Source organism: Symphalangus syndactylus, chromosome 24, assembly GCF_028878055.3.
Source record: "Symphalangus syndactylus isolate Jambi chromosome 24, NHGRI_mSymSyn1-v2.1_pri, whole genome shotgun sequence".
NCBI lineage: Eukaryota > Metazoa > Chordata > Mammalia > Primates > Hylobatidae > Symphalangus > Symphalangus syndactylus.
The window spans coordinates 40,500,046-40,523,739 of NC_072446.2; the positions used below are offsets into that span (position 1 = coordinate 40,500,046).

The 23,694-nt window shown below is 49.4% G+C and overlaps 1 protein-coding gene across 4 annotated transcripts; it reads right to left on the reverse strand.

Annotated features, from left to right (window-relative positions):
• Nucleotides 1–1,972: 1,972 nt before the first annotated feature.
• CCM2L (CCM2 like scaffold protein) lies at nucleotides 1,973–23,694 on the reverse strand. Of its 4 annotated transcripts, none has more exons than XM_063633756.1 (10): nucleotides 23,626–23,694; nucleotides 19,048–19,215; nucleotides 16,243–16,326; nucleotides 15,964–16,144; nucleotides 14,787–15,247; nucleotides 11,362–11,497; nucleotides 8,191–8,254; nucleotides 5,014–5,143; nucleotides 4,299–4,437; nucleotides 1,973–3,148 (listed from the first exon to the last, which is right to left on the reverse strand). In XM_063633756.1, the coding sequence occupies exons 1-10, from the start codon at nucleotides 23,653–23,655 to the stop codon at nucleotides 2,832–2,834; spliced, it is 1,710 nt and encodes a 569-aa protein (XP_063489826.1). In that variant the 5' UTR covers nucleotides 23,656–23,694; the 3' UTR covers nucleotides 1,973–2,831. The 4 variants fall into 4 exon arrangements, with proteins under 4 accessions (XP_063489826.1, XP_055121825.1, XP_055121826.1 ...); XM_055265850.2 differs by having other exon boundaries at nucleotides 15,964–16,147; XM_055265851.2 differs by lacking the exon at nucleotides 4,299–4,437 and having other exon boundaries at nucleotides 2,895–3,148; nucleotides 15,964–16,147.

Here is a 23,694-nt window from a genome sequence, read left to right on the forward strand (position 1 = left end):
AATGCAAATTATTGGCCGGGCACGATGGCTCATGCCTGTAATCCCAGCACTTTGGATGGCCGAGAAGGGCAGATACCTTAGGTCAGGATTTGAGACCAGCCTGGCCAACATGGTGAAACCCAATCTCTACGAAAAATACAAAAATTAGACAGGCATGGTGGCGCACGCCTGTAATCCCAGCTACTCAGGAGGTTGAGGCACAGAGTTTGCAGTGAGCTGAGATTGCGTCACTGCACACCAGCCTTGGTGACAGGGCAAGACTCTGTCCCCCCAAAAAAGAAAAAGCAAATTTTCAGGCCCTTCCCCTTCTTTTATGGAGAATCTCTAGGAGTGGGGCTCAGACATCTGTGTTTTAGCGAGCCTTCCAGGAGATTCTGATGCCTGCTGAAGCTTGAGTACTGCCACAGATAAACTTGACAGAAGGCAAATATATTAGGTGAATATACCTGGAACATCAACATCCAAAAGGAATTAATATCTAAAATTTATAAACTACTCTTGCAAATCAATGAGAAAAAGACAGGAAGCCCAGTAGGAAATGAACAAAAGATATGAACAAGGAAATCACAGAAAGGAAAGCTCAAATGGCTGACAAGTATAGGAGGAAGTTATAAATTTCAGGATTAACAGAGAAATGCAAATTAAAACAACTTGCCATCTTACACCCACACTGAAGGCAAAGTTACAAAATCAGATGATGAAAAACCTGATGAAGATGTGGGGAAACAGCATCCTTCACTCACCATTGGTGAAAGCCATTCTGGAAGAAGTTAATGTAATTTAAAAACTGCCCTGTAATCTAGTAATTCCACTCTTGGGTTTGGAACCCAAAGAAACGCTCACATAGGCCCATAAGTTCCATGTACAAAAACGTTCATCACAGTGTTGTTTGTGGTAAGAGAGAGTTGGAAGCAACCTGGGTGTTCATCTCTGGGGAGATGGATAAAGAAAACAGCGGATGCTCAACTCGAAATATCTTGCAGCAGTTGGATGCAACAGTGACATTTTTCAATAGCTGCATAGGTAGGTATTTAAAACATTATAGGGTGGCTGGGCTTGGTGGTTCACGCCTTTAATCTCAGCACTTTGGGAGGGTGAGGCGGGAGGATCACTTAAGCCCAGGAGTTCTTGCAGTGAGCTGTCACTGCACCATTGCAGTCCAGCCTGGGTGACAGAGCAAAAACCTGTCTCTAAAAATTTTCTTAATTTTTTTTAAATTAGAAAAACATTACAGAGTAAGAGAAGGAATCGAGTGAAATTCTTATATAATATCATTTATACAAACACACACACAAAGCACTGTGTAGTTTAGGTCCAGGGACATATATCAGCACATAGGGTTAGGTGCTCATAGTAAAGAGGGAAAGGGAGTGTGGGTAACATGTGGATCGGGAGAGGGTGAAACAAAACATCAGAAGGGCCCTACATGGACCAGTGATGACGGGATGATCATTTATCACAAACCAAGTATGAATTAGGGAACTCTTTGGACCTGGAGTCCTCATAATATTTTTTGAAAATTGCTAACAGTACCTATTTTATGGTGTGTACAATGTGTCTGGCCATGGAAGCCTTTGCAAGGTTTTACAAACACATTTTGGCTCTCCTATGTGAGTCTCTGGCCTCCTCTCAGGCCTCATCCCTTTTAGCTTTCTAGCCTTTACTCAGGCTGTGCTGAATGCTGGCCTTATCCTGACTTCTCTACCTCTCCAGCCTTTCCTTCCCATTTCTTTGACTACCCCAGACTCCCAGATGGCTGCCTGTAGAGTCTTGGCTATTTCTTGTTTGGGACTTGAGCACAGAGCTAGGCTGTAACAAGGCTGCAAGGGCACAAGTACTGTTTCTTCTTCCCAAACAGTGAGCTCCCCTGAGGGTCTTCTGAATAGTTTACCGCCACCTCAGTTGGGGTAGGATGCACCCAGGCATCTTTTGCTTATTACCAGGCAAGAAAGGTGAATTGAGTCAGAAAATGTTTGATGTGGAAAGGAACAACATTTATTGAGCACTTATCGTGTGCTAGACCCAGGTCTAAGGTCTTAACCCTCAGTAATCCCTATGGCATGGCCACCCTGTTAGGTGGATGGGGGCTGAGCTCACTGGACAGATGGGGAAACGGGAGGCACACAGAGGTTACGACACTAACCAGATAGAGGCTGCAGATCCTGCAGCTGAACAAACCCTTGTTTGGGGTCTTAAGGCCAGAATGGGACCCAGTTCATCCCCGAGTCAACCCTGGGTGGAGGAAACCGTCTACTCCACACTGACTGTACACGTCAGGCATCAGGGGACGGGAGACCCTGACATTTAGAGCCTTAAAAAGACCTTCTACACTATTTAGTATGGTCAGTTTGAGGTCATGTAAGGAGAATCAGGAGATTCCCTCAAGCCCCTTCCCCTCTTCTTGAACCATAGTTTCTCAATCTGTAAAATAGGACCGAGTTCTGGAAATTCTTTTCTCAATCTGCCAGCAGGTGGAGCCCACTCTTCATGCCTTCCTCAGCCTCCAGAAAGCTGCGGCGTCCCGGGGAGGAGGGTGTGTTCTGGGGCTGATCCCTCTGGGCTTCTGGGACGGAGCAGGATCGCTGCCCAGCCCCAGCCCGGCAGAGCGGCCCGTGAGCCCCAGACTTTAGGGCCCGGCTTCGCTTTCCCCCTGCAGGACAGTCTCGGTACTGCATGGCCTTGGGCCCCCAAGGGCAGGGAGCGAGACCCTGGAGTGAAGACGCCCCCTGGCCCCGCCAGGTGTGATGGGGGGGCCCTGGGGATAGGGTCCCCGAAGCAAAGCCGAGACTCAGAGGTGGGCTGCGGGGTCACGCCGTCCGCAGGGGTGGTGGCTACAGGTAGTTGTCTTCGGCGGCGTCGCTCCCGCCCCTGGAGCCCCGGGGCTCATCCTCGTCGTCGTTGTCATCGTCATCGGGGGCCAGCGCCTCGATGTCGTGCGTGATGTCAGCCAGCAGCCGGTGGAAGGCCTGTGCCTCGGGCCGCTGCGCCGCGCCATCGTAGCTGCGCACTGCGGAGGCCGACGTGGAGCTCATGCTGCGCTTGATGCGGCCGAAGCTGTCAGTGAGGATGCCGCCCTCGCGGATGCCCACGCCCTCCAGGAAGCCCTCGAAGTAGCCAATGTCCTGGTCCGGGATGAAGGGCCGCATCCCTGCGCGCCGAGGGGCGTGGTGAGTCCCCAGGGCACGTCCCCTTTCCCTCCCACAGGGGAAGCGTCCTCTCTGCAGATCTGGGTGCAAATCCCTGCTGTCACTCACTGGCTGTGTGGCCTTGCCCAAGGTTCTTAACTCTCTGAGCCAGCAAACTCAGCACACAGTGAATGCTCACTACATACTAGATTACTGTACTTTTATTATTATTATAGCCTCCGCCTCCCAGGTTCAAGCATTCTCATGCCTCAGCCTCCCAAGTAGCTGGGATTACAGGCGCACACCACCATGCCCTGCTAATTTTTGTATTTTTAGTAGAGACAGGGTTTCATGTTGGCCAGGCTGGTCTTGAACTCCCGACCTCAGGTGATCCGCCAGCTTCAGCCTCCCAAAGTGCTGGGATTACAGGTGTGAGCCACCTTGCCAGGCCTATTTTTGTTGTTATTATTAGTACCATCATTATATTCCCATTGATTAATTATGTTGAACCTCATTTTCCTCACCTGTAAAACTGAGATAATTGCACCTGTTCTCTGGGTAGGGATGTGAGGATTAAATAACAAGGTACTCAGCACATACTGAGCGCCCCGTAAACAGTTTGTTTTATTCCCATTCCTACTTACTAGCTATGTGACCTCAGTCCTTTACTTTGTAACTCTGAGTCTCAGTTTCCTCACCTGCAAAATGGGGACCAATAATAGTACCTACTTCTCAGAACTGGGGGCATTCAATGAGATGATGCTTGGCACAGGGTAACTGCCAAGCACATGTCAGCTTATTTGTATTATTCCTCTTGTTATTATTAGCCCTACTTACTAGCTACGTGACCTTGGACATGTTCCTTAGCCTTTCTGAGCCTCAGCTTCCACATAGGGTAAGATGGGAAGAATCAGTCCCTCTCCCAGCTTTGCTGTGAAGATGAAATGGCCACACCACTGCTTAGTTCTTCTTATCAACAGTGTCTCCCAGCTCTGACAAGTCCTTTCCCTACTCTGCACCTTGGGCTTCTCATCTGCCCTGCGAATCTCATGATCTGGGTTTCATCAGAGGCTGAAAGATAAGGAGAAAACATTTGCAGCCTGGTGCCTGACTGGGATGGCATGGACCAAGCAGGGGCTCTAGCTGACCTCTGGGGGTACAGCGGGAGCTCACCAAGGAGGAGGAACTTGCGCCGGTCTCCGTAGAGCTTCAGCAGGCCTGTGCAATAGTCCTGGATGGGCAGCCCCAGCCGGTACTCCCGCAGCAGCATCGCAAACTGCTGGATCTCGAGGGGCCCCAGCTTACTCCGCAACTATGTGGGGGACACCATTTGAGATCAATCCCAGGAAGCAGCGCCACCCAACCCCTGCCTGAAAGGCCCAGAGTCTTCCCTAAGGGCATGTTTGGCCCAGCTCTCCTCTGAAAACGTTCCCGTGGGCTACTCAGAGGACATCTAGATCCCTTAGGCTGCATTTAAGAATAGGATATGGACTCAAGCTGCCTGAGTGCAAATCTTGACCCCTTCACTGGATCAGCTCTGTGATCTTGGGTAGATGACAACCTCCATGAGGCTTGCTTTTCTCATCTGCAAAGTGAGGATAATGATGGCATTTTCTTCTTGGAGTTGTTGAAAAGATTAAAAGAAATAATGCATGAAAGGTGCTTAGAATGGTGCCTGGTATACAGCAGGCACTCAGCTAATGCCAGCTGACTTTAGTTAAGGCCTTTCACAAGCTGGCCTCAGTTTACTCTCCTAACCTCATCTCCTGCTCTGACCTCTGATGTCTTCTGCTTAGGTTATGTCCAGGGCAATGTGCAATTCCCAAAATGTTTACTCCAGCCTCCAGGCTTTTTGCTTGTGCCATTCCCACCACCGGCCCCAGCTCACCGTGACCATGTAATCCTGTAACTGCTCCAAGCCCAGACCGCTGTGGTCGCTGCTGCTGCAGTGGGAGCCGTGGAAAGAAGGTGTGGACGTGCCGCTGTAACATGCTTCAAAGGTGTCCTGGGAGCCATTGCTGCAGGCACGGGAAGAAGGGCTTTCACTCGCCTCCCTCCAGCTCCTTGCCCTCAGGCAGGCTGAAGGTAGGAGGCCTCATCCTAGACTGCATGCTGGCCTCCAAGGCCTCGCACACGCTGGCCCCTGGCACCTCTCAAGTCTCATCTCTCACTGTGCTTGCCTTTGCCTTTGCTCTTTGTGCTTCGCGCCCCCCACCCCCCTTCTCCTTCTTCCTCTACTATCTCCTCACCTCTGGGTGTTTGCACCTGCTGTTCCCTCTGCCTGGATTGCCTCCTTTCCCCTCCCTTTTGCTCAGCTAACTCTTATTCATCCCGTGATCTTAAATGTCATCTCCTCAGGAGAGTGTTCTCTAATTCCCCTAGGTTGGGTTAGAACCTCTGTCGAACATGCTCCCTCAGTCCATGGCCTACCTGCGACACGCATGGCCTTTCCAGGTACCCCCAAGCATCCTCTCTGACCACTCTTTCCCTCACACCATTTGCCACAGCCACAGTGGCCACCTGCTGCTCCTCAAACCCACTAAGCTCTATCCTGTTCAGAATTATTATTTTTTTTTTTTTGAGACAGATTCTTGCTCTGTCACTGAGGTTGGAGTGCAGTGGTGCAATCTTGGCTCACTGCAGCCTCCGCCTCCTGGGTTCAAGCAATTTTCATGCCTCAGCCTCCTGAGTAGCTGGGACTACAAGCATGTGCCACCCAGCCAATTTTTGTATTTTTAGTAGAGACAGGGTTTCACCATGTTGTCCGGGCTGCTCTCGAATGCCTCACCTCAAGCAATCTGCCCACCTCAGCCTCCCAAAATGCTGGGATTACAGGCGTGAGCCACCACGCCTGGTTAGTTCAGGATTCTTACATTTGCTGTTCCCTCTACCTGGAACACTCTTCCCCCTTTCATCCTCCAGGCCTCAGTTCACGTGCCATCACCTCTGAGAGGCCCTCCTGACTCTCCAGCTGAGTTGCGGTCCCCCTCAGCCTCTCTTATAGCACCCTGAGCCTTCCTTTAGTACTTATTACCATTAATGATTGTTACTGTTAATTGTGATTTCATTGCCTCCCATGCTAGATAGTAAACTTGACAAGAGCAGGGACTTTGGTTTTCTTCATTTGTTGAACACCTACTATGTGCCAGGCCCAGGTTTTGCCCTCTGTATTGTGTCCATCTGTATCCCCAGCACACAGCACAGTGCCTGGCACATAGAAGGTACTCAAGAAATATTGCTTAATAAAAACTCAACGTTGGGCTCCTGCCTGCTTGTCTGTAAATTGCTCCAGAACCATCCTCCATTATTACCTACAAAGAAGCAGTGTAGCTTTGTGGTTAAAGGACTGGATTCTGGAGCCAGCCTTCTTCTGTTCAAATCCCAGACCTACAACTTACTAGTGCTTGACCTTGGGAAAACTAAACTTAATTTCTCTATTTCTCAATTTTTCCATCTGTAAAATGGGATAATAATAATTAGTGTCATCGTGAGAATTAGAGGAGTTAATATTTGTAGAACACTTAGAATTATGGGCTATAAGCAATAAACAGTAGCTGCTGTAATGTTACTATGTTGATGAAAAAATAAAGTGCTTAATAGAACAGCACTTAGTACATAGCAAGCTCAAAGTTCAAACGCTATTATCACTATTTTATCTCTTCAGTAGATATCTGGTTGTTTAAAGACTAGCCTAAGGGCATACAGTATGAGGAAGGCAAATCTGTTGCCACTAAAAAGGAAAAAAACAGTAAGGCATATATCACTGGCAGAGACTGCTACATGCCAAACTGAAGCCCTTAGTAACATGACTAGGTGATCAACCAGTAACCCAGGACTTTCTTGGTTTTAGCACTGAAAATCTCATATCCTGGGGAACCCCTCATTCCTGAGCAAACTGTGACAGCTGGTCACCCTAAACAGAACCCTGGGTAATGTTCCCAACTGAATTGTTTAAAATTTTATTTATTTGTTTATTTATTTATTTAAATAGAGACAGGGTCTCCCTATGTTGCCCAGACCGGCCTCAAATTTGTGGGCTCCGGTGATCCTCCTGCCTTGCTCTCCCAAAGTGTTGGGATTACAGGCGTGAGCCACCGCGACTGGCCTGAATTTTTTTTTTTTTTTTTTTGAGATAGAGTCTCGCTCTGTCGCCCAGGCTGGAGTGCAGTGGCACTATCTCAGCTCACTGTAAGCTCTGCCTCCTGGGTTCACGCCATTCTCCTGCCTCAGCCTCCCAAGTAGCTGGGACCACAGGTGTGCGCCACCATACCTGGCTAATTTTTGTATTTTTGGTGGAGATGGGGTTTCGCCATGTTGCCCAGGATGGTTTGGAACTCCCGGGCTCAAGCGATCCACTTGCCTCAGCCTTCCAAACTGTTGGGATTACAGGTGTGAGCCACTGCATCTAGCCTGAAATATATTTTTTTAATCCTAAATTTTCCAGCTTTTCTTGTAGCTAGTGATGGCTATGCGACCAACTTCTGGCCTATGAGATATAAGCTCATAAGAAGTCATCAGGTGGGAATCTGGCAAAACTTTTTAAAGAGGCCCCTTAGCATGCTACTGTGATGGCTGGAGCTACAACCACCATCTCGGTCCATGAGGTGACCTTGAGGATGGCTGCAAGTCCTGAAGAGGGTAGGGAAGGAAAAGAGAAGCCTGAACTCCTAACAACCATGAAATGTTGAATTGTTGCTCTATTTTATGTCAAAGATAAGAAAAAAAAGTTCTATCTTGTTTAAGATACTCTTTTTGGGAGTTTTCTATCACATGGAACCAAAATTAAGCTATGGTTTTGGTTTCTGCAGACCACTGTGCCGGGATGACTGGGAGAGAACCACAGGCCTGTGTGGACCCACATCTGAGTTCTGGTGTCTCCTGGGTCTCTCAAGGGTCTGGATCCTGTGAGTTTCCAGAGTCAGGGAGCTCAGTTTACCTCCCCCTCTTGGTGCCCAGTGTCTCAGCACACATCAAGGTTGGGTCACCTTCTCCTACCCTCTCTAGTCATCCTGTTTGTACAGGGGTAGGGGGGCAGGGTGGAGTCCCTGACAGGGGCTGTACTCACAAGGAGCTGCAGCAGCTGAAGTCAGCGTCATAGGCATACGTCCCATCTGTGTGGCAGCTCTCACCTGGGACCAGCAGACAGAGGGACTGTCAGAGGCAGCAAAGCAGGGATCAGCATCCCCTGCTCCCTGAGGCCCCACCCTCAGTCTCAGCCTGAAGTCTAGTCCTGCCCCTGACACCAACACACAGCAGACCCTGGGGAACTCCCCTCCCCTCTCCTGATCCTCAACTTCCCCGACATGGGGACAATACCACCCCCCGCCTACCTCATGGGGGCTTTGGGAACAGCAGATGAGGAAACATGTGAGGGAATATTTTGTAAACTGTGTGTTTCAGGCAAGACAAAAAAAAAAGAAAAAAAATTTGTGGCTCATGCCTGTAATCCCATCACTTTGGGAGGCCAAGGCAGGAGGACTGCTTGAGCCCAGGAGTTCAAGACCAGCCTGGACAACATAGAGCGACCCTATTTCTACAACAACAAAAAAATTAGCTGGGTGCGGTGGTGCATGCCTGTGGTCCCGGCTACTTGAGAGGCTGACATAGGAGGACTGCTTGGGCCTGGGAGGTCGAGGCTGCAGAGAGCCGTGATTGTACCACTACAGTCCAGGCTGGGTGACAGAGCTGGACCCTGAAAAAAAAATAAATAAAGAAAAGAAAAGAAAGAGAAAAAGAAAGAAAGAAAGAGGAAAGGAAAGGAAAGGAAGGAATCAAGGAAGGAAGGAAGGAAGGAAGGAAGAAAAGAAAGAAAGAAAGAAAGAAGAAAGAGGAAAGGAAATGAAAAAAGAAAGGAAAGAAAGAAAGAGAAAGGGGAAGGGGAAGGAAAAGAAAAGAAAGAAAGAAAAGAAAGAAAAAAGAAAAAGAAAGAAAGAAAGGAGGAAAGAGAAAGAAAGAAGAAGAAAGAGGGAAAGAAATTTGTGAAGGAGAAGGATCTGAAAACCTTCAGAGCAAAGAAACACCAAGTACAGAGAGCTTGCGCTCTTCCTAGTCCTGTTGTCTCATTTAGCTGGTTATTAGCCCTACCCTTTCTGATCTCTGATCAGTGTCTCTTCCTTATCCTCCATGTGGGGCCAGTTCCTCATTATACATTCTCCCAGCACAGTCTGTGGTTATTTATTTATTTATTTATTTTGAGACAGAGTTTCGCTCTTGTCGCCCAGGCTGGAGTGCAGTGGTACGATCTCTGCTCACTACAACCTCCACCTCCCAGGTTCGATCGATTCTCCTGCCTCAGCCTCCCAAGTAGCTGGGATTACAGGTGCCTGCTACCATGCCCAGCTAATTTTTGTATTTTTAGTAGAAATGGGTTTTCACCATGTTGGCCAGACTAGTCTCGAACTCCTGACCTCAGGTGATCCACCTGCCTTGGCCTCCCAAAGTGTTGGGATTACAGGTGTGAGCCACCGTGCCCAGCCTGTGGTTGTGTATTTATTTGTGTACTTATTTAAGCACTGTCAGCCTGCCTCTACTAAGTAAACTTCATGAAAACAGGGCCACCTCTGGTTTTGCTCACCAGAATAACCTACTGATTATCACTGGATCTGACCTACTAGGTGCTCAACAAATATTTGCTAAATGAATGAATTTGTTGAAATATTTGTTGAATTATCTCACTTATTTGCCTATCATCCTTGTGAAAGTTGAACTAACCCAGCTTCCCAACAAGCACAGCTCCCACCAATGCGAGGGTCTTGGGAAGAAAAGAACGAGAACTCTGTTGCTGGTACCATGCTGCGGGAGACAGTGGCTGGGGGAATTCACCCACTGGCCTGAGGGCAGCATGGGGAGTAAGGTTGTTGCTTATAGAAGCTTCAGAATCAGACAGACCTGGGTTTGAATCCTGACTCTGCCACTTACCAGCTGTGTGACCTTGAGTAATTTAGTGACTAATCTGAGCCTTAATGTCCTCATCTGTAAAACTGGAATCCTGGCCAGGCGCGGTGGCTCACACCTGTAATCCCAGCACTTTGGGAGGCTGAGGCAGGCAGATCACGAGGTCAAGAAATCAAGACCACACTGGCCAACTAACATGGTGAAACCCCGTCTCTACTAAAAATACAAAAATTAGCTGGGTGTAGTGGCACACGCCTGTAGTCCCAGCTACTCAGGAGGCTGAAGCAGGAGAATCGCTTGAACGGGGAGGCAGAGGTTGCAGTGAACCGAGATCCCACCACTGCACTCCAGCTCAGGCGACAGTGAGACTCCAACTCAAACAAACAAACAACAACAACAAAAACCAACCAAACAAACAAAAAAATGGGAATCCTAAGGTCTCAGAGAGTTCTTTCATCCATTCAGAAAAAATATTTCGTGAGTATCTGATGTACCCAGTCTCGTGCCAGGCACAGGGGATACAGTGACAAAGAGGACAGGCAAGGTTGCTATGAGGACATGGCACATTGGTACAGTGCTTGGCACACAACTGGTGCTCAACAAATGTCTCTATTAGTCTCATTCTCCTTCTAGTCCTTGAGTGCATTCAAGGACCCATCTGGAAATCTTGGTTTTGCGTTAGGGTCCTGGTGGGACCAATGGCTCAGTAAGCAGACAATACATGTGCTTAGTTTGCTGCAATACAGGGACACAAAAACAAAAGGGAGAGAGAAGAGTTCAGCTCTAGGGGGCTTGTTCTGAATTTGACAATCCAAACATCTTTGAAGAAGCTAAGTTTGAGATCATCATGAAAACTGATGGCTGGGTGCAGTGGCTCACGCCTGTAATCCCGGCACTTTGGGAGGCTGAGGCGGGTGGATCATGAGGTCAGGAGTTCAAGACCAGCCTGGTCAAGATGGTGAAACCCCCGTCTCGAATAAAAATACAAAAAAAAAAATTCGCTGGGTATGGTGGCACATGCCTGTAATCCCAGCTACCTGGGAAGCTGAGGCAGAGAATTGCTTGAACCCAGGAGGTGGAGGTTGCAGTGAGCCGAGATGGCGTCACTGTACTCCAGCCTGCACAACAGAGGGAGACTCTGTCTCAAAAAAAAAAAAAAAAAGAAAAGAAAAAGAAAAAAAGAAAATTGACATTTCACCTACAATTGTGGGGTACACTGTAATTATGGCAGAGATCAGGAACCCTAAATACCTTCATCAGCCCCAAGTCCTGGGACATCTTCCCTCCCCTGGCCTTTTTGGGATGTTTCACGGGGTGAGAGAACAGGAGTTCTGGTACTCACTGCGGCTGCAGAGCCATGGCCGTTCAGGTGTGGATGTGTAGTGGTAGCCAGCCCTGTCCACACACTCAATACTCTGGTCCCCGTAGATGATCTGGAAGACCTGACAGATGAGTGCGCAGGACTCCTCTGCAGCGTCCTGGCCGAGGGAGGAGGAGAGAGAGCTCAGGTCCTCACCAATGACCAAGATGTTACCCTGCGTCCTAAAACACAGTGTGAAGATGCACACAAAGATACACACCTATAGAGCCCTTTAAATTGGCTTTCAAGACTTTTTCCATCAAAATTCTATGGCTACTCTCTGGATCTTAGAACCCCTTTATAGAATTCAGTGACAACTCTAACTCTTGTGCCATGAAAAATGTACCCCAGATTTGTGGAGGATTCATCAGCCTTCCTGAAGCCCTTCTAAGATAAGTCCTAATTTAGTTTAATGTATAGGTATGGAAACTGAGGCCCAGTGAGGGGAAGTGATTAGTCAGGATTAGAATCCTGTTCTCCTAATACCTAGTAGGAGAAGGGATGATTAAATGTATCAAAATTTTAGGCTCAATATAGTTACTAATACTGGAAGCCATATTTAGATATGAGCTTCCTAGCATTCAGTGTGAAAATGGAAGCAGGATAAATAAAATTCAGTCTCAGATAGAAAGAAGGAGTTTAAGTTCTTGGGTAAAACTTTTTTGAGACTGCAAATGTGAATAGGAATTTAGCTCTTGAATTTACCTCTTTATGCCTTAAGCAAGACACATAGAAAACCAGTAATTGATGAAGAGACTGTCTTCATGAAACTTTTCTCTATGTTGTGTCTCTAAAAAGGCCCAAGACAATGGATGGTTGGACACAAAAAAATAGAAATAAAAGAGCCCAAAGAATAAACTAAAATGTAACTCGGGATAGGCATTTTGGGAGAGTAGGTGTGTCCTAATAATTAAACCAGGTGATCCTTACCATAAACCTACAAAATAGACAAAGAGGATCCTTATTTTATAATGAAAGATGCTGAGACTTAGAGTGGTTAAGTGCCTTGTCTAGGTTCACAGAGCAGGGTCATGGCATTAGTACCAGCATCCAAGTTGTTTTTTACTCGAATTCCTATATCCTTCTTGGGACCAGGATGACTCAGATAAGAAGCCAGATGCTCAGACAACCCTGGAAAGCAACTTTTTTTTTTAGATAGAGTCACACTCCGGTTGCCCAGTGGCACAATCATGGCTCACTGCAGCCTCAACCTCCTGAGCTCAGGTGATCCTCCCACCTCAGCCTCCTGAGTAGCTGCGTGACAGGCACACACCGCCATGCCCAGATAATTTTTTGTATTTTTAGTAGAGACGGGGTTTTGCCATGTTGCCCAGGCTGGTCTGGAACTCCTGGGCTCTAGTGATCTGCCTGCCTCAGCCTCCCAAAGTATTGGGATTACACTTATTTACTCACTCCACAAATTCTAACTTAGTCCTATTATGTGGCCGACACTGGCCCAGGTTCAGTTCCCCAAAGCCCTCACAGTCCAATGGGATGATTGTTGGCTTTGTCTGGAATCCTATTTCCAGCCACAGAAGAAGTGGGCATGGTGGCTGGAGTACAAATGGCCTTGTAAGCAATTGTAAGGATGTTAGCTTTTACTTGGAGTGAAATGGGAAGCCACTGGAAGATGTGGAGTAGTGACATGATGTGACTTTCATGGTAATGGGACCACTCTGTGTGGGGGAAGAGACTGTCAGCAAGGGCTGAACCAGTCAGAGGGTGACCACATAATTCAGGTGAGATAAAATGGGGCATGGACCTGGGTGGGTACAGGGGGAGGGTGGGGAGAAGTAAATGGATTTTGATGTTTTTTTGGTTTTGTTTTGTTTTGAGATGGAGTCTTGCTCTATTGCTCAGGCTGGAGTGCAGTGGCGTGGTCTTGGCTCACTGCAACCTCTACCTCCTGGGTTCAAGTGATTCTCGTGCTTCAGCCTCCCGAATAGCTGAGATTACAGGCACCCACCACTATGCCTGGCTAATTTTTGTATTTTTCGTAGAGACGGGGTTTCACCATGTTGGCCAGGCTGGTCTTAACTCTTCAACTCAGGTGATCCACCCGCTTCGGCCTCCCAAAGTGCTGGGATTACAGGCTTGGTTATGTTTTAAAAATAAGAGCCAACAGGATTTATTGACAGAGTGGATATGGGGTGTGTGTGAGAAAGACAGAGAGCGCGAGAGCCAGCCAAGGCCCACAGCAAGGTTTTGGCCTGACCAATGAAAGGACACAGCTGCTATTAATTGTGACAGGGAAACCAAGGGAGTGGCAGGTTTGGGGGAGTAGGTTGGATCTCAGCTTTGGATGTGTTGGGTTTGAAACAGTCGTTAGACCTTCAGATGCAGATCACCTAGAAATGGGTAGATGAAGGATAGATGGAGGAGGGAAGAAGATCAAGGACAAAGTCTGGGGCACTCCAACTTCTGGAGAAGAGGAGGAACCAGCTTGGTAGGAGAAAAGCCTGGAGAAGGTAGAGAGCTGGAAGCCAAGTGAGGAAGTGTTTCAAGGGGAGAGAGACAGCTGTGGTGTCTGAGTTTACTGGTTATTATCTGCCTCACCATCTAGACAGGAACTATGTCTGTTTCGTTCACCACTATTTTTATACAGAGGGATCTGGTGGTCCAAGATCAGAGGAAAAGCTTAGAATGCTCAGAACTTGAAGGTGTCTGCTCGACTGTGAGATCCCTAAGGGTGGACACCAGATGTCTTTTTCACGTCTGTATCCATAGCACCTAGCCCATTGCCTAGCCCAGAGCTGGCACTCAAGAAACATGGTCGGATGAATAAAAGCAAGGGTGAATGAAGAGGATGGGGGAGGCACAGGGGAAGACGGAGGGGGAAGGAAGAATGGCAGGAAGGCTTCTGCCTTGGGTGACCATCTTAGTTACCAAGAGTACTGGCTCTGAACTTCCTGGATTTGAATCTTAAAACCACCACGTGCTTCCTGTGTGACCTTGCCTATGTTACTTCACCTATGGATCTCGGTTTCCTTCTCTATAGAATGGGAATACAATAGTTGTAATATTTGCCTCCAGAGGTTGCTGTGAGAATTAAATGAGTTGATGCAGCCCTGTGTCTGGCATGAGCTGGCCCTCGATTCACGCTGGTGATTAGTGTCCTCGTGAATGTTACTGCGGTGGGGCCAACACCGACAACGTTGGAGAAGGAACGGGCTGGAGGTTAGATCTAGTTTGTTTTGGCCATTTTGAGAGTTCATCCCATTGAGGGAGTCAAGGGGAGATGCCCTGGAGGTGTCCAGGTCCGGAGTTTAGGAGCCATTAGGTGGGGCAGGTGCAGGGAGAAGGCAGGGGCAGATCCTAGGAACCTGGTGGGTGGGGCGGGGGCAAGGTTGGAGGGGAAGCAGCGTTCCCGAAGCCGGGCATTGGGCGCAGGCTGCTCTCGGGCTCACCCTGTTGGCTACAGCCAGGATGACCAGGTTGCAGTAGGCGTCAGGGCTGGGGTCCTGCGGGTCGAGCGGGTTGGGGCCGGGGTGGCGCCGCTCCCAGCTGCCACCGCCGCTGCCCGCCTGCCTCCGCTCCCAGCTGCCGCCCGGCTTCCCCGCGCCGCCGCCGCCGCCGCCTCCGTGCCGCCGCTCCCAGCTGCCGCTGAACGTCTGCCGTCGCTCCCAGCTACCCGACGCCCGCGCCCCGGCGCGCTGGCGCTCCAGGCTGCCGCCGCCTCCTCCCCCGGCCCGGGCCTCCGCGGCGCCCCCACCCCACCCCATCCGCCAGTCCAGGCTGCAGATGGTGTGGCGCCGCTCCGCGGTGCCCACCCGCCGCTTCTCGGGAGCCGCACCTGGCTGGCCGGGGTCGCGTCCTGCGCCGCCTGGGCTGGCGTCCACGCCGGCAGGCACCGGGTCCACGCCCAGACCTAGGAGAGTCCGGGGGACCTTCAGCCGCGGAGATCGGGACTCAGAGACCCCCTCCTGAGGCCGGCTGGCCACCTGACCTCGCGGCTTTGGGGTTCCACCGCCGCCTCCCCCGCGGCTTTAAAGTAGCGCAGCGATTCCCCCCCCACTCCGCTTCCACACTTTCTGGCCCGCCCCCGGCCTCAGTCTCCACCCCTGGCTTCTGGGTGGTGTGGCCAGGTGGCTTCCACGCTCCCCACGACGCCTGCGCCCCTGGCCTCAGACCTGCCCTCTGAACAGAGGGTGGTGGTCAGGCTGTCCCCTCCCGAGGGAGCCTTAAGTGAGGACCCAGTCCCGGGTTTCAGGGACCGCCCCCTTGGATTCTGACTTCCCGCCTCTCCCCAGCCCCGCCCCCGGACTCAGGCCCCGCCCCCAGCCCAAGGGTCCACTCTAGCCTCAGAGCCGGCTGGTAACTGCGGATTCAGCCCTGGCCTAGGTCTTGGGCTTCTCTACCCTCTCCGTGCTCCACCACCTGGCCTCAGTGTAGTGGCTCAGGCCACCCACCTTCATCCTCAACCTCAGGCCCTGTCTGCTTTCCCAGAGCCTCTTCGGCCTGCCCCTAGTCTCAGGGTAGTATGGTCAGACCTTTTCCATCTCCTCCGCCCCCGCCGCAGGTCCCTCTCCTTCTCTACCCGCACACCTCCTGCCCCTGCCCCGCCCCCGGCCCCTCCCGCCGCACCGGTCTTGAGCACTAGCAGGTGCAGCGCGTCGTCCTGCAGGTAGGAGGCGGCGGCGATCTCGTGCGTAGGGATTCGCAGGATGAGCTCTTCATTGTCGCGCCAGGTGAGCAGCAGGCAGCGGGCAGACAGGCTCAGGATGCTGTCCTGCTCCGCCGTGGTCTTCAGCGGCAGCTCCTTCAGCTGCTGCAGGGAGGGGCAGATCTCGAGTTCCCGAGGTCCGCAGGTAGAAGAGGGAGAAGGGGGCGAGATCCTGCCCTCCTCCCTCCCCAGAGTCTCACCCTGGCGGTGTCTAGCAGCTGCAGGAGCTCGTCCCGACTGGAGGGGTTCAGTGAGGAAGTCACCCAGGTAAGGTGGCCCAGGAACTGGATGGAAATCGGGGTGAGAGAAGGGCACAGAGATGTCACCCTGAAACCTTGAAGAACTCTGGCCTTCTCATTGATGCAGTGCGGATAGATTGAGATAGAAATACATGAATTAATATAACCTGATAATAACTTTTACTGAGCCCTTAATAGAAGCTAGGCACAGTTCTGAGCGCTCTATATATATTCACTCATTCACCCTTGCTTTAAGGATGAGAAAAACCAAGGCAGGGTGTGGCTAACTAAACAACTTGCCCAGGATTAGATAGCTAGAGAGGATCAAACTGGGATCCACATGCCAGAGCCCACACTCTCAACTGCTGGCTTATATTGCCTTAACACATAGTCATCTAGCTATAAGATTCCATAGGGAAGCAAAACTTATTATAATAGCTTGAAAGAACTGACCACCTGTAAATTTCCTCTGGCCTGAGTGGCTCTCTCTACCCCAAGCATCATTGTCAAAGGAATTGCAAATCACTTGCCTTCCTTATGGTCTTGTTGCAGAAGTCAAATGGAAAGGGAAGAATGTTGGATCGAATTAGTACATCATTTTGTCAGGAAAAATGATGCACTAAATCAACAAATTTTTCCTTTACTCTTATATCCTAATGTTAGCACTTAAATGTTATTCAATATAATAATTAACTTTTTTTTGAGACAGAGTCTCACTGTCACTCAGGCTGGGGTGCAATGGCAAGATATCAGCTCACTGCAAGCTCTGCCTCCCGGGTTCAAGCGATTCTCCTGCCTCAGCCTCCTGAGTAGCTGGGATTACAGGCGCGTGCCACCACGTCCAGCTAATTTTTGTATTTTTAGTAGAGACGGGGTTTCACTATGTTGGCCAGGCTGCCCTCAAACTCCTGACCTCAAGTAATCAGCCTGCCTCGGCCTCCCAAAGTGCTGGGATTATAGGCGTGAGCCACCATGCCTGGCCAACTTTTAAAAAATTATTTTTAGTTGTATTCTTCTAGGTGAATCCACCAATCAAACCTTTTCTTTTTATTCTTTATCAAATTTCAGTCCTCAATTTTTAAGCAGATTTATGTGTTAGTTTTTCCCTCCATATAGGGTTGCCAGATAAAATATAGGATGCCAGTTAAATTTGAACTTGAAAACAACAATTTTTGGGGGGGGCTGCGGGGGCTGGAGTCTCGCACTGTCACCCAGGCTGGAGTGCAGCAGTGTGATCTCGGCTCACCGCAGCCTCCGCCTCCCAGGTTCAAGCGATTCTCCTGCCTCAGCCTCCATAGTAGCTGGGATTACAGGCGCCCACCACCACACCCAGCTAATTTTTTGTGTTTTTAGTAGAGACGGGTTTCACTGTCTCTACTAAAAGATGGCCAGGCTGGTCTTGAACTCCTGACCTCGTGATTCACCTGCCTCGGCCTCCTAAAGTGCTGGGACTACAGGTGTGAGCCACCATGCCTGGCCGTTGATCAACAATAATTTTTAAGTTGTTTAGTATTTTTAGTCCCTTGCAATATTTGGGACATAATTATGCTAAGAATGTATTCATTGCTTATCTGAAATTCAGATTTTACTAGGTGGCTTGTTGTTTGCCAGTTCAGACAACTCTACCCCCATATCAATCTTCTTAGGCTAAATGAAGACCCATCATTGCCTCTTCATGGTGTTCATGCCAGGTGTGGTGGCTCACACCTGTAATCCCAGCACTTTGGGAGGCCAAGGTGGGCGGATCACCTGAGGTCAGGGGTTTGAGACCAGCCTGACCAACATAGTGAAACCCCAGCTCCATTAAAAATACAAAAAAATTAGCCGGGTGTGGTGGTGCATGCTGGTAGTCCCAGCTATTAAGGAGGCTGAGGCAGGAGAATTGTTTGAGCCCGGGAGGCAGAGGTTACAGTGAGCCAAGATCGTGCCACTGCACTCCAGCCTGGGTGACAGAATGAGACTCTGTCTCAAAAAAAAAAAAGTACAGCTCCTAAGTGGTGGAAGTTCTTTGTGCCTTGCTGTTAATCTGGACACTGTCCGAGTAACAGCAAGGTCACTGCAGTAAAATCTCATGGGAAATGTGAAAGTTGTCAATCAGAATGGAGTCACTTGTGTTAAAAGCCCTGACAAATAGGAGTGGGGATTCTCATGCATGAACGCCTGATAACGAGAACTATCAAAAAGACTGTAAAAACTACAACTTTGCACAAAGGCCATCACAACCTTACACGCACACACATATTCCTGCAAGGACAGCAACTGCTCATCCAACTTGGAAGTGGTGCCATCCTTGTTATTGATCCTTGCAGCCAGGGATAATTATCTCAAAACAATTATGTAATCCTCCTCACTTTTCCTTTAAAAACATTTGCCTTCCTTTACCTCCTGAATACAGGGTTTACTATGGCATGCATATTCCCATTGCAATGCCTATTCCTGAGTAACCATCATTTTCTTTTAGTGAGTCTCCCTTTGTGTTATGTCAGTTGACAAAAGGTAGGACTTTCCCGTGCACAGAACACTCTCCCATCTACTCTCCCCTGGGGGTAGGTTTTGAGCCTCATGTTGAGATGGGAACACTGAGGAGACTCAGCAGATGGAGGTCACTTGCTGAGGGTACGGGAAAGGCTGACATGAACCCAGGCCTCTTTCCCATGAGCCACAACTTCGCCTGTGTGAGATAGGGCTGATCAGAACTTGGTGTCAAGGAGAAGTGAAGGTCTCCTCACCCCAAGGTTTTCCCACCCCTTCTTATCCTGCACGCACCTTGACCTCTTTCTCCAGGTAGTCACACAGCAGAATCTGGGGGTCGATGAGGTAGTCGGGGGGATAAAGGGGCATTGAGTGCAGGGGCCGGCGGCTCACGCTGCTCCTACAAGCTGCCCGGCGCCCGGCCTTGGGGAACACCAGCCTTCGGATGGGGGATACAAAGCCCTGGGGAGGAGAGGAGGAATGAGAGTGATAACAGCGGCTGCTTTTGTTGAGCTCTTACTATGCTCACTTTTACTTACATTACCTAATTTAATTCTCACCAAAACTCTGCAGAAGGGGTACCTCTGTAAGTCCCATTTTACAGATGGAGAAACTAAACCCTAGAGAGGAACTAACTGATAAAGTCACCAGCTAGTAGTGGTGGAACGAATAGTTCACCTTGGGCATTCTGGATCCAATGACCTTCTTTCTAAACACCCAGGTGACAGTGTAGCTCCTGCCAAACAGGTTTGAGGAATGAGTCTAGGCTGGGGCAAATACAGAAAAATGTTAGGATTCAAGGCCAGGCGTGGTGACTCACACCTGTAATCCCAGAACTCTGGGAGGCCGAGGCGGGCGGATCACTTGGGGTCAGGAGTTGGAGACTAGCCTGGCCAACATGGTGAAACTGTGTCTCTACTAAAAATAGAAAAATTAGTCAGGTGTTGTGCCAGGAGCCTGTAATCCCAGCTACTCGGGAGGCTGAGGCAGGAGAATCACTTGAACGCAGGAGGCAGAGGCAGAGGTTGCAGTGAGCCAAGATCGAGCCACTGCACTCCAGCCTGGGCAACAGAACAAGACTCCATCTTAAAAAAAAAAAAAATATATATATATATATATATATAAAATATATAAATATATATAATATAGATTAGGATTCAACGTGGTGGAGTGGTGGTGGGTGCATAGCTATTTCTTAGGCTATTCTCTGTGCTTTCCTAAAAGTTAGAAATTATTAATAAGTACATTTAAGTAGAATCCAGAGGCACCTGCGTAAAAATGGCCTGGATCAAGTTTAAAGGTGCAAATTCTGGGGCTCAGCCCAGATCAGCCATCTGAATCTCAAAAGAAAGTTTGAGTTCCATCTAGAACAGCATTTCTCAACATGAGATTCCTGGACCAGCAGCACCACCTAGGAATTGAGAGAAATGCAGATTATCGGGCCCCATCCCAGACCCACTAAATTAGAAACTCTGGGCGTAGGGCCCAGCAATTAGGGTTTAACAAGCCTGCCGGGTGCTTCTGATACATGCTCAAGTGTGAGACTGCATTTAGAGCAGTTGCTCCCAGCCCTGGCTATCCTTTACAACTACCTGGGGAAGGCCAGGTGTGGTGGCTTATGCCTGTAATCCTAGCCCTTTGGGAGGCTGAGGTGGGAGGAGAGCTGGAGCCCAGGAGTTCGAGACCAGCCTTGACAACATGGTGAAACTCTCTACAAAAAGGATACAAAAAAAAAAAAAAATTAGTCGGGTGCGGTGGTATGCACCTATAATCCCAGCTACTTGGGAGGCCAAGGTGGGAGGATCACCTGAGCCTGGGATGTCGAGGCTGCTGTGAGCTGTGATTGTAACACCGTACTCCAGCCTGGGTGACAGAGTAAGACCTTGTCAAAGAAACAAAACAAACCCCTCCCCCCCCCCCACACACACACACAAACTACCGGGGGATCTTCTAAAACTTCAGATGTCCAGGTTACACTCCCAACCAACTGACTAAGAAATTCTGGGACTGAGACCCAGGCATAAAATTTTTTATTTTTTAATTTTTTTGAGATAGGGTGTTCCTCTGTTGCCCAGGTTGGAGTGCAGTGGCACAATCATAGCTCACTGCAGCCTTGATCACCTAGGTTCAAGTAATCCCTCTGCCTCAGCCTTCCAAGTAGTTGAGACTACAGGTGTGTAATACCATGGCCTGCTAATTTTTTAAAATTTTTAGTAGAGATGAGATCTTACTGTGTTGCCTAGGCTGGTCTTGAACTCCTGAGCTCAAATGATTCTCCTGCCTTGGTCTCCCAAAGTGCTGGGATTACAGGTGTGAGCCATTGGGGTTAATGAGCTCAGTCCATTAAGATTTTTTAAGCCTTCTTAGGTAATTTCAAAAGGAAGCTCAGCTGAAAACCACTGAGTGAATGTGTGGTGTGATTACTTAACTGTGTAAGGAGGCAAATGTGAGTAAGACAACCTCCCTGCCTGCAAGGAGCTCACATTCTTTTCAGGTAAACAGAACACAAGTCCACAAATATATCTGTTCATTTACTCATTCATTCAGTAAACATTTACCCACACCTGTATGGCTGGACTCTGCTGGGTGCTGAGGATTTAGTGGAGACCTGGACCCTATCCTTGCCTCCAGGGCTTGTGATAAATGACCTAGACTAGTGAGTTTCCAACTTTATCTGCCCTGGAAGTTTGATTCAGTAGGGTTGGGTTGGAGCCTGAGACTCTGCATTTCTACCAAGCTCCCATCTGGTGCTGATACTACTGGTCTGTGCACCACGCTTTGAGTAGCCAGGATCTAACCCGGTGGTTCTTAAAGTGTGGCCCCACAACCATCAGCATAACCTGTGGGTTATTAGAATTGCAAATTCTTTCTGACTCAGCGATCCTCCCACCTCTGCCTCACAGTAGCTGGGACCACAGGCATGCACCACCACCACACCTAGCTAATATATATTTTTTAAAGAGATGGGGTCTTACTATGCTGCCCAGTCTGGTCTTGAACTCCTAGGCTCATGCAATTCTCCTGCCTCAGCCTCCCAAAGTGTTGCGATTACAGGCGTGAGTCACTGTGCCTGGCCAGAAATGCAATTTCTTGAACCCCATCCCAGGCTCATTGGCCCAGAAACTGGAGGTAAGACCCAGTGATCTGTGTTTTAATGAGCCCTCAGGTGATTCTTATGGGTACTCAGCTTATGTTAGAACCAATATCATGGAGCCAGGATGGGGTATGTAGCAACTTTAAGGAATGAGAAGAAACTATCTGGGAGAAAGCATGCCAAGCAGAAGGCACAGCACGTGCAAAATTCTGGATGCCTCAAAGGCTGGATGAGGGTGAGCCTGGAGAAGCTGTGTGCAGTCAGTCTGCCGTGGCTAGATTATGGGACGAACATATCCTGAATGTCAGCTATGGAGCTGGGACTTTGTCTTGCGTATGCGTGTGTATTAGGGGTGGGGAGGGGTAAGTATTTTTGTTGGTGGCCCTGAATGGCTCAGCTCTGCCCACCTGTCCAGCCCCATCTGCCTCACTCTTGTCCCCTGGGCCCCCACTACACAGTCCTCCTTCAGTCCCTCTGGCTTGCTACGTTACTTCCCACCGTGGGGCTTTTGCACATGCTGTTCCTCTGCCTCAAACACTCTTCCCTACCCACTTTCCTTCCACCCATCAGCTCTCGACTCAAACTGATCAGTCTCCTCCAGCACTGAGTATGGGACCTCCTATGATTTTTTAAAAATTTTTATATATTTATTTATTATTTTAGACAGAGTCTCACTCTGTCACCCAGGCTGGAGTGCAGTGGCGCGATCTCGGCTCACTGCAACCTCTGCCTCCTAGGTTCAAGCCTCAGCCTCCTGAGTAGCTGGGATTAACATGTGCCACCACGCCCAGTTAATTTTTGTATTTTTAGTAGAGACAGGGTTTCGCCATGTTGGCCTGGCTGGTCTCGAACCCCTGACCTCAGGTGATCCACCCGCCTCGGCCTCCCAAAGTGCTAGAATTGCAGGTGTGAGCCACCGCACCCAGCCCTTCTATGCAATTTTACATTATTTATTGCTTTAAAAAAAATGAAATGCCTGGTGCATTATAGGCACTCAATAAATATCTATTAAAAGAACAAACTAAGAGAAAACATGCACGTATGTCTTGGCTCCCTTCTGAGCCCTCTGTGATTCCTGTGAGCACCTTTTAGAACAGCCCGGACACATGTTTCTGGTGGGGGTGGGGTAGAGGGGAGGGTGGAAATGGGGGTAAGGTGGAAGTTAAAATCAGAGCGGCTCCCTGAACTCCAAAGACAACCAAGTGAGACACCCAGAGAAGTGTACTAGAAAACTTCAGAGTCAGAAGGGTTGAGGATCTGGGGGTGCGGGGAATGGCTTCTGACTGATGCCTTGCATAGGCCCTTGTAGAAAGGTGGGAGGGGTAGGGGGGCAGGTGGGAGACTCAAGCCTGGGTAGGCAACCTCCTATCAAAATTGCCCTGGCTGGGTCCTTCTGTCTGGGGCAGTGGCGAGCAGGAGAATGGATCTGCTGGGTGTCTGTCTGTCCCTCTGTCTGAGAGGCTGCAGGAGGGAGCTGCGGGAAACACCAGGGAAGCAGGTGTGGAGAATCTCCCAAACTAAGTCCGTCTGGCCAGGTTTCCTGGGAAGGTCCCTGTCTGTCCATGTTAGGGATGCCAGAGGCCACTGAGAGTGGAGAAACAGGGAGTTTAGAGCCTGAATGTCTGGCTGCCCAAGAGTGGGAAGGAAGTTACTTCCAAATGAGAAGAAAGGCTCCACTTATGCCCCTCACTACCGACCCCCCACCCCACCCCAGTTTGCCCCCTTCCCCAGCTTTGGGGACATTCCTCTCCCTGTGTCCCTCCCAACCTCCCACCTACCTTCTTCCCTTTCTTGACTTCATATTCCATGGTGAAATGTCCCCTCTACTCCTGCCACCCTCCTGGCCA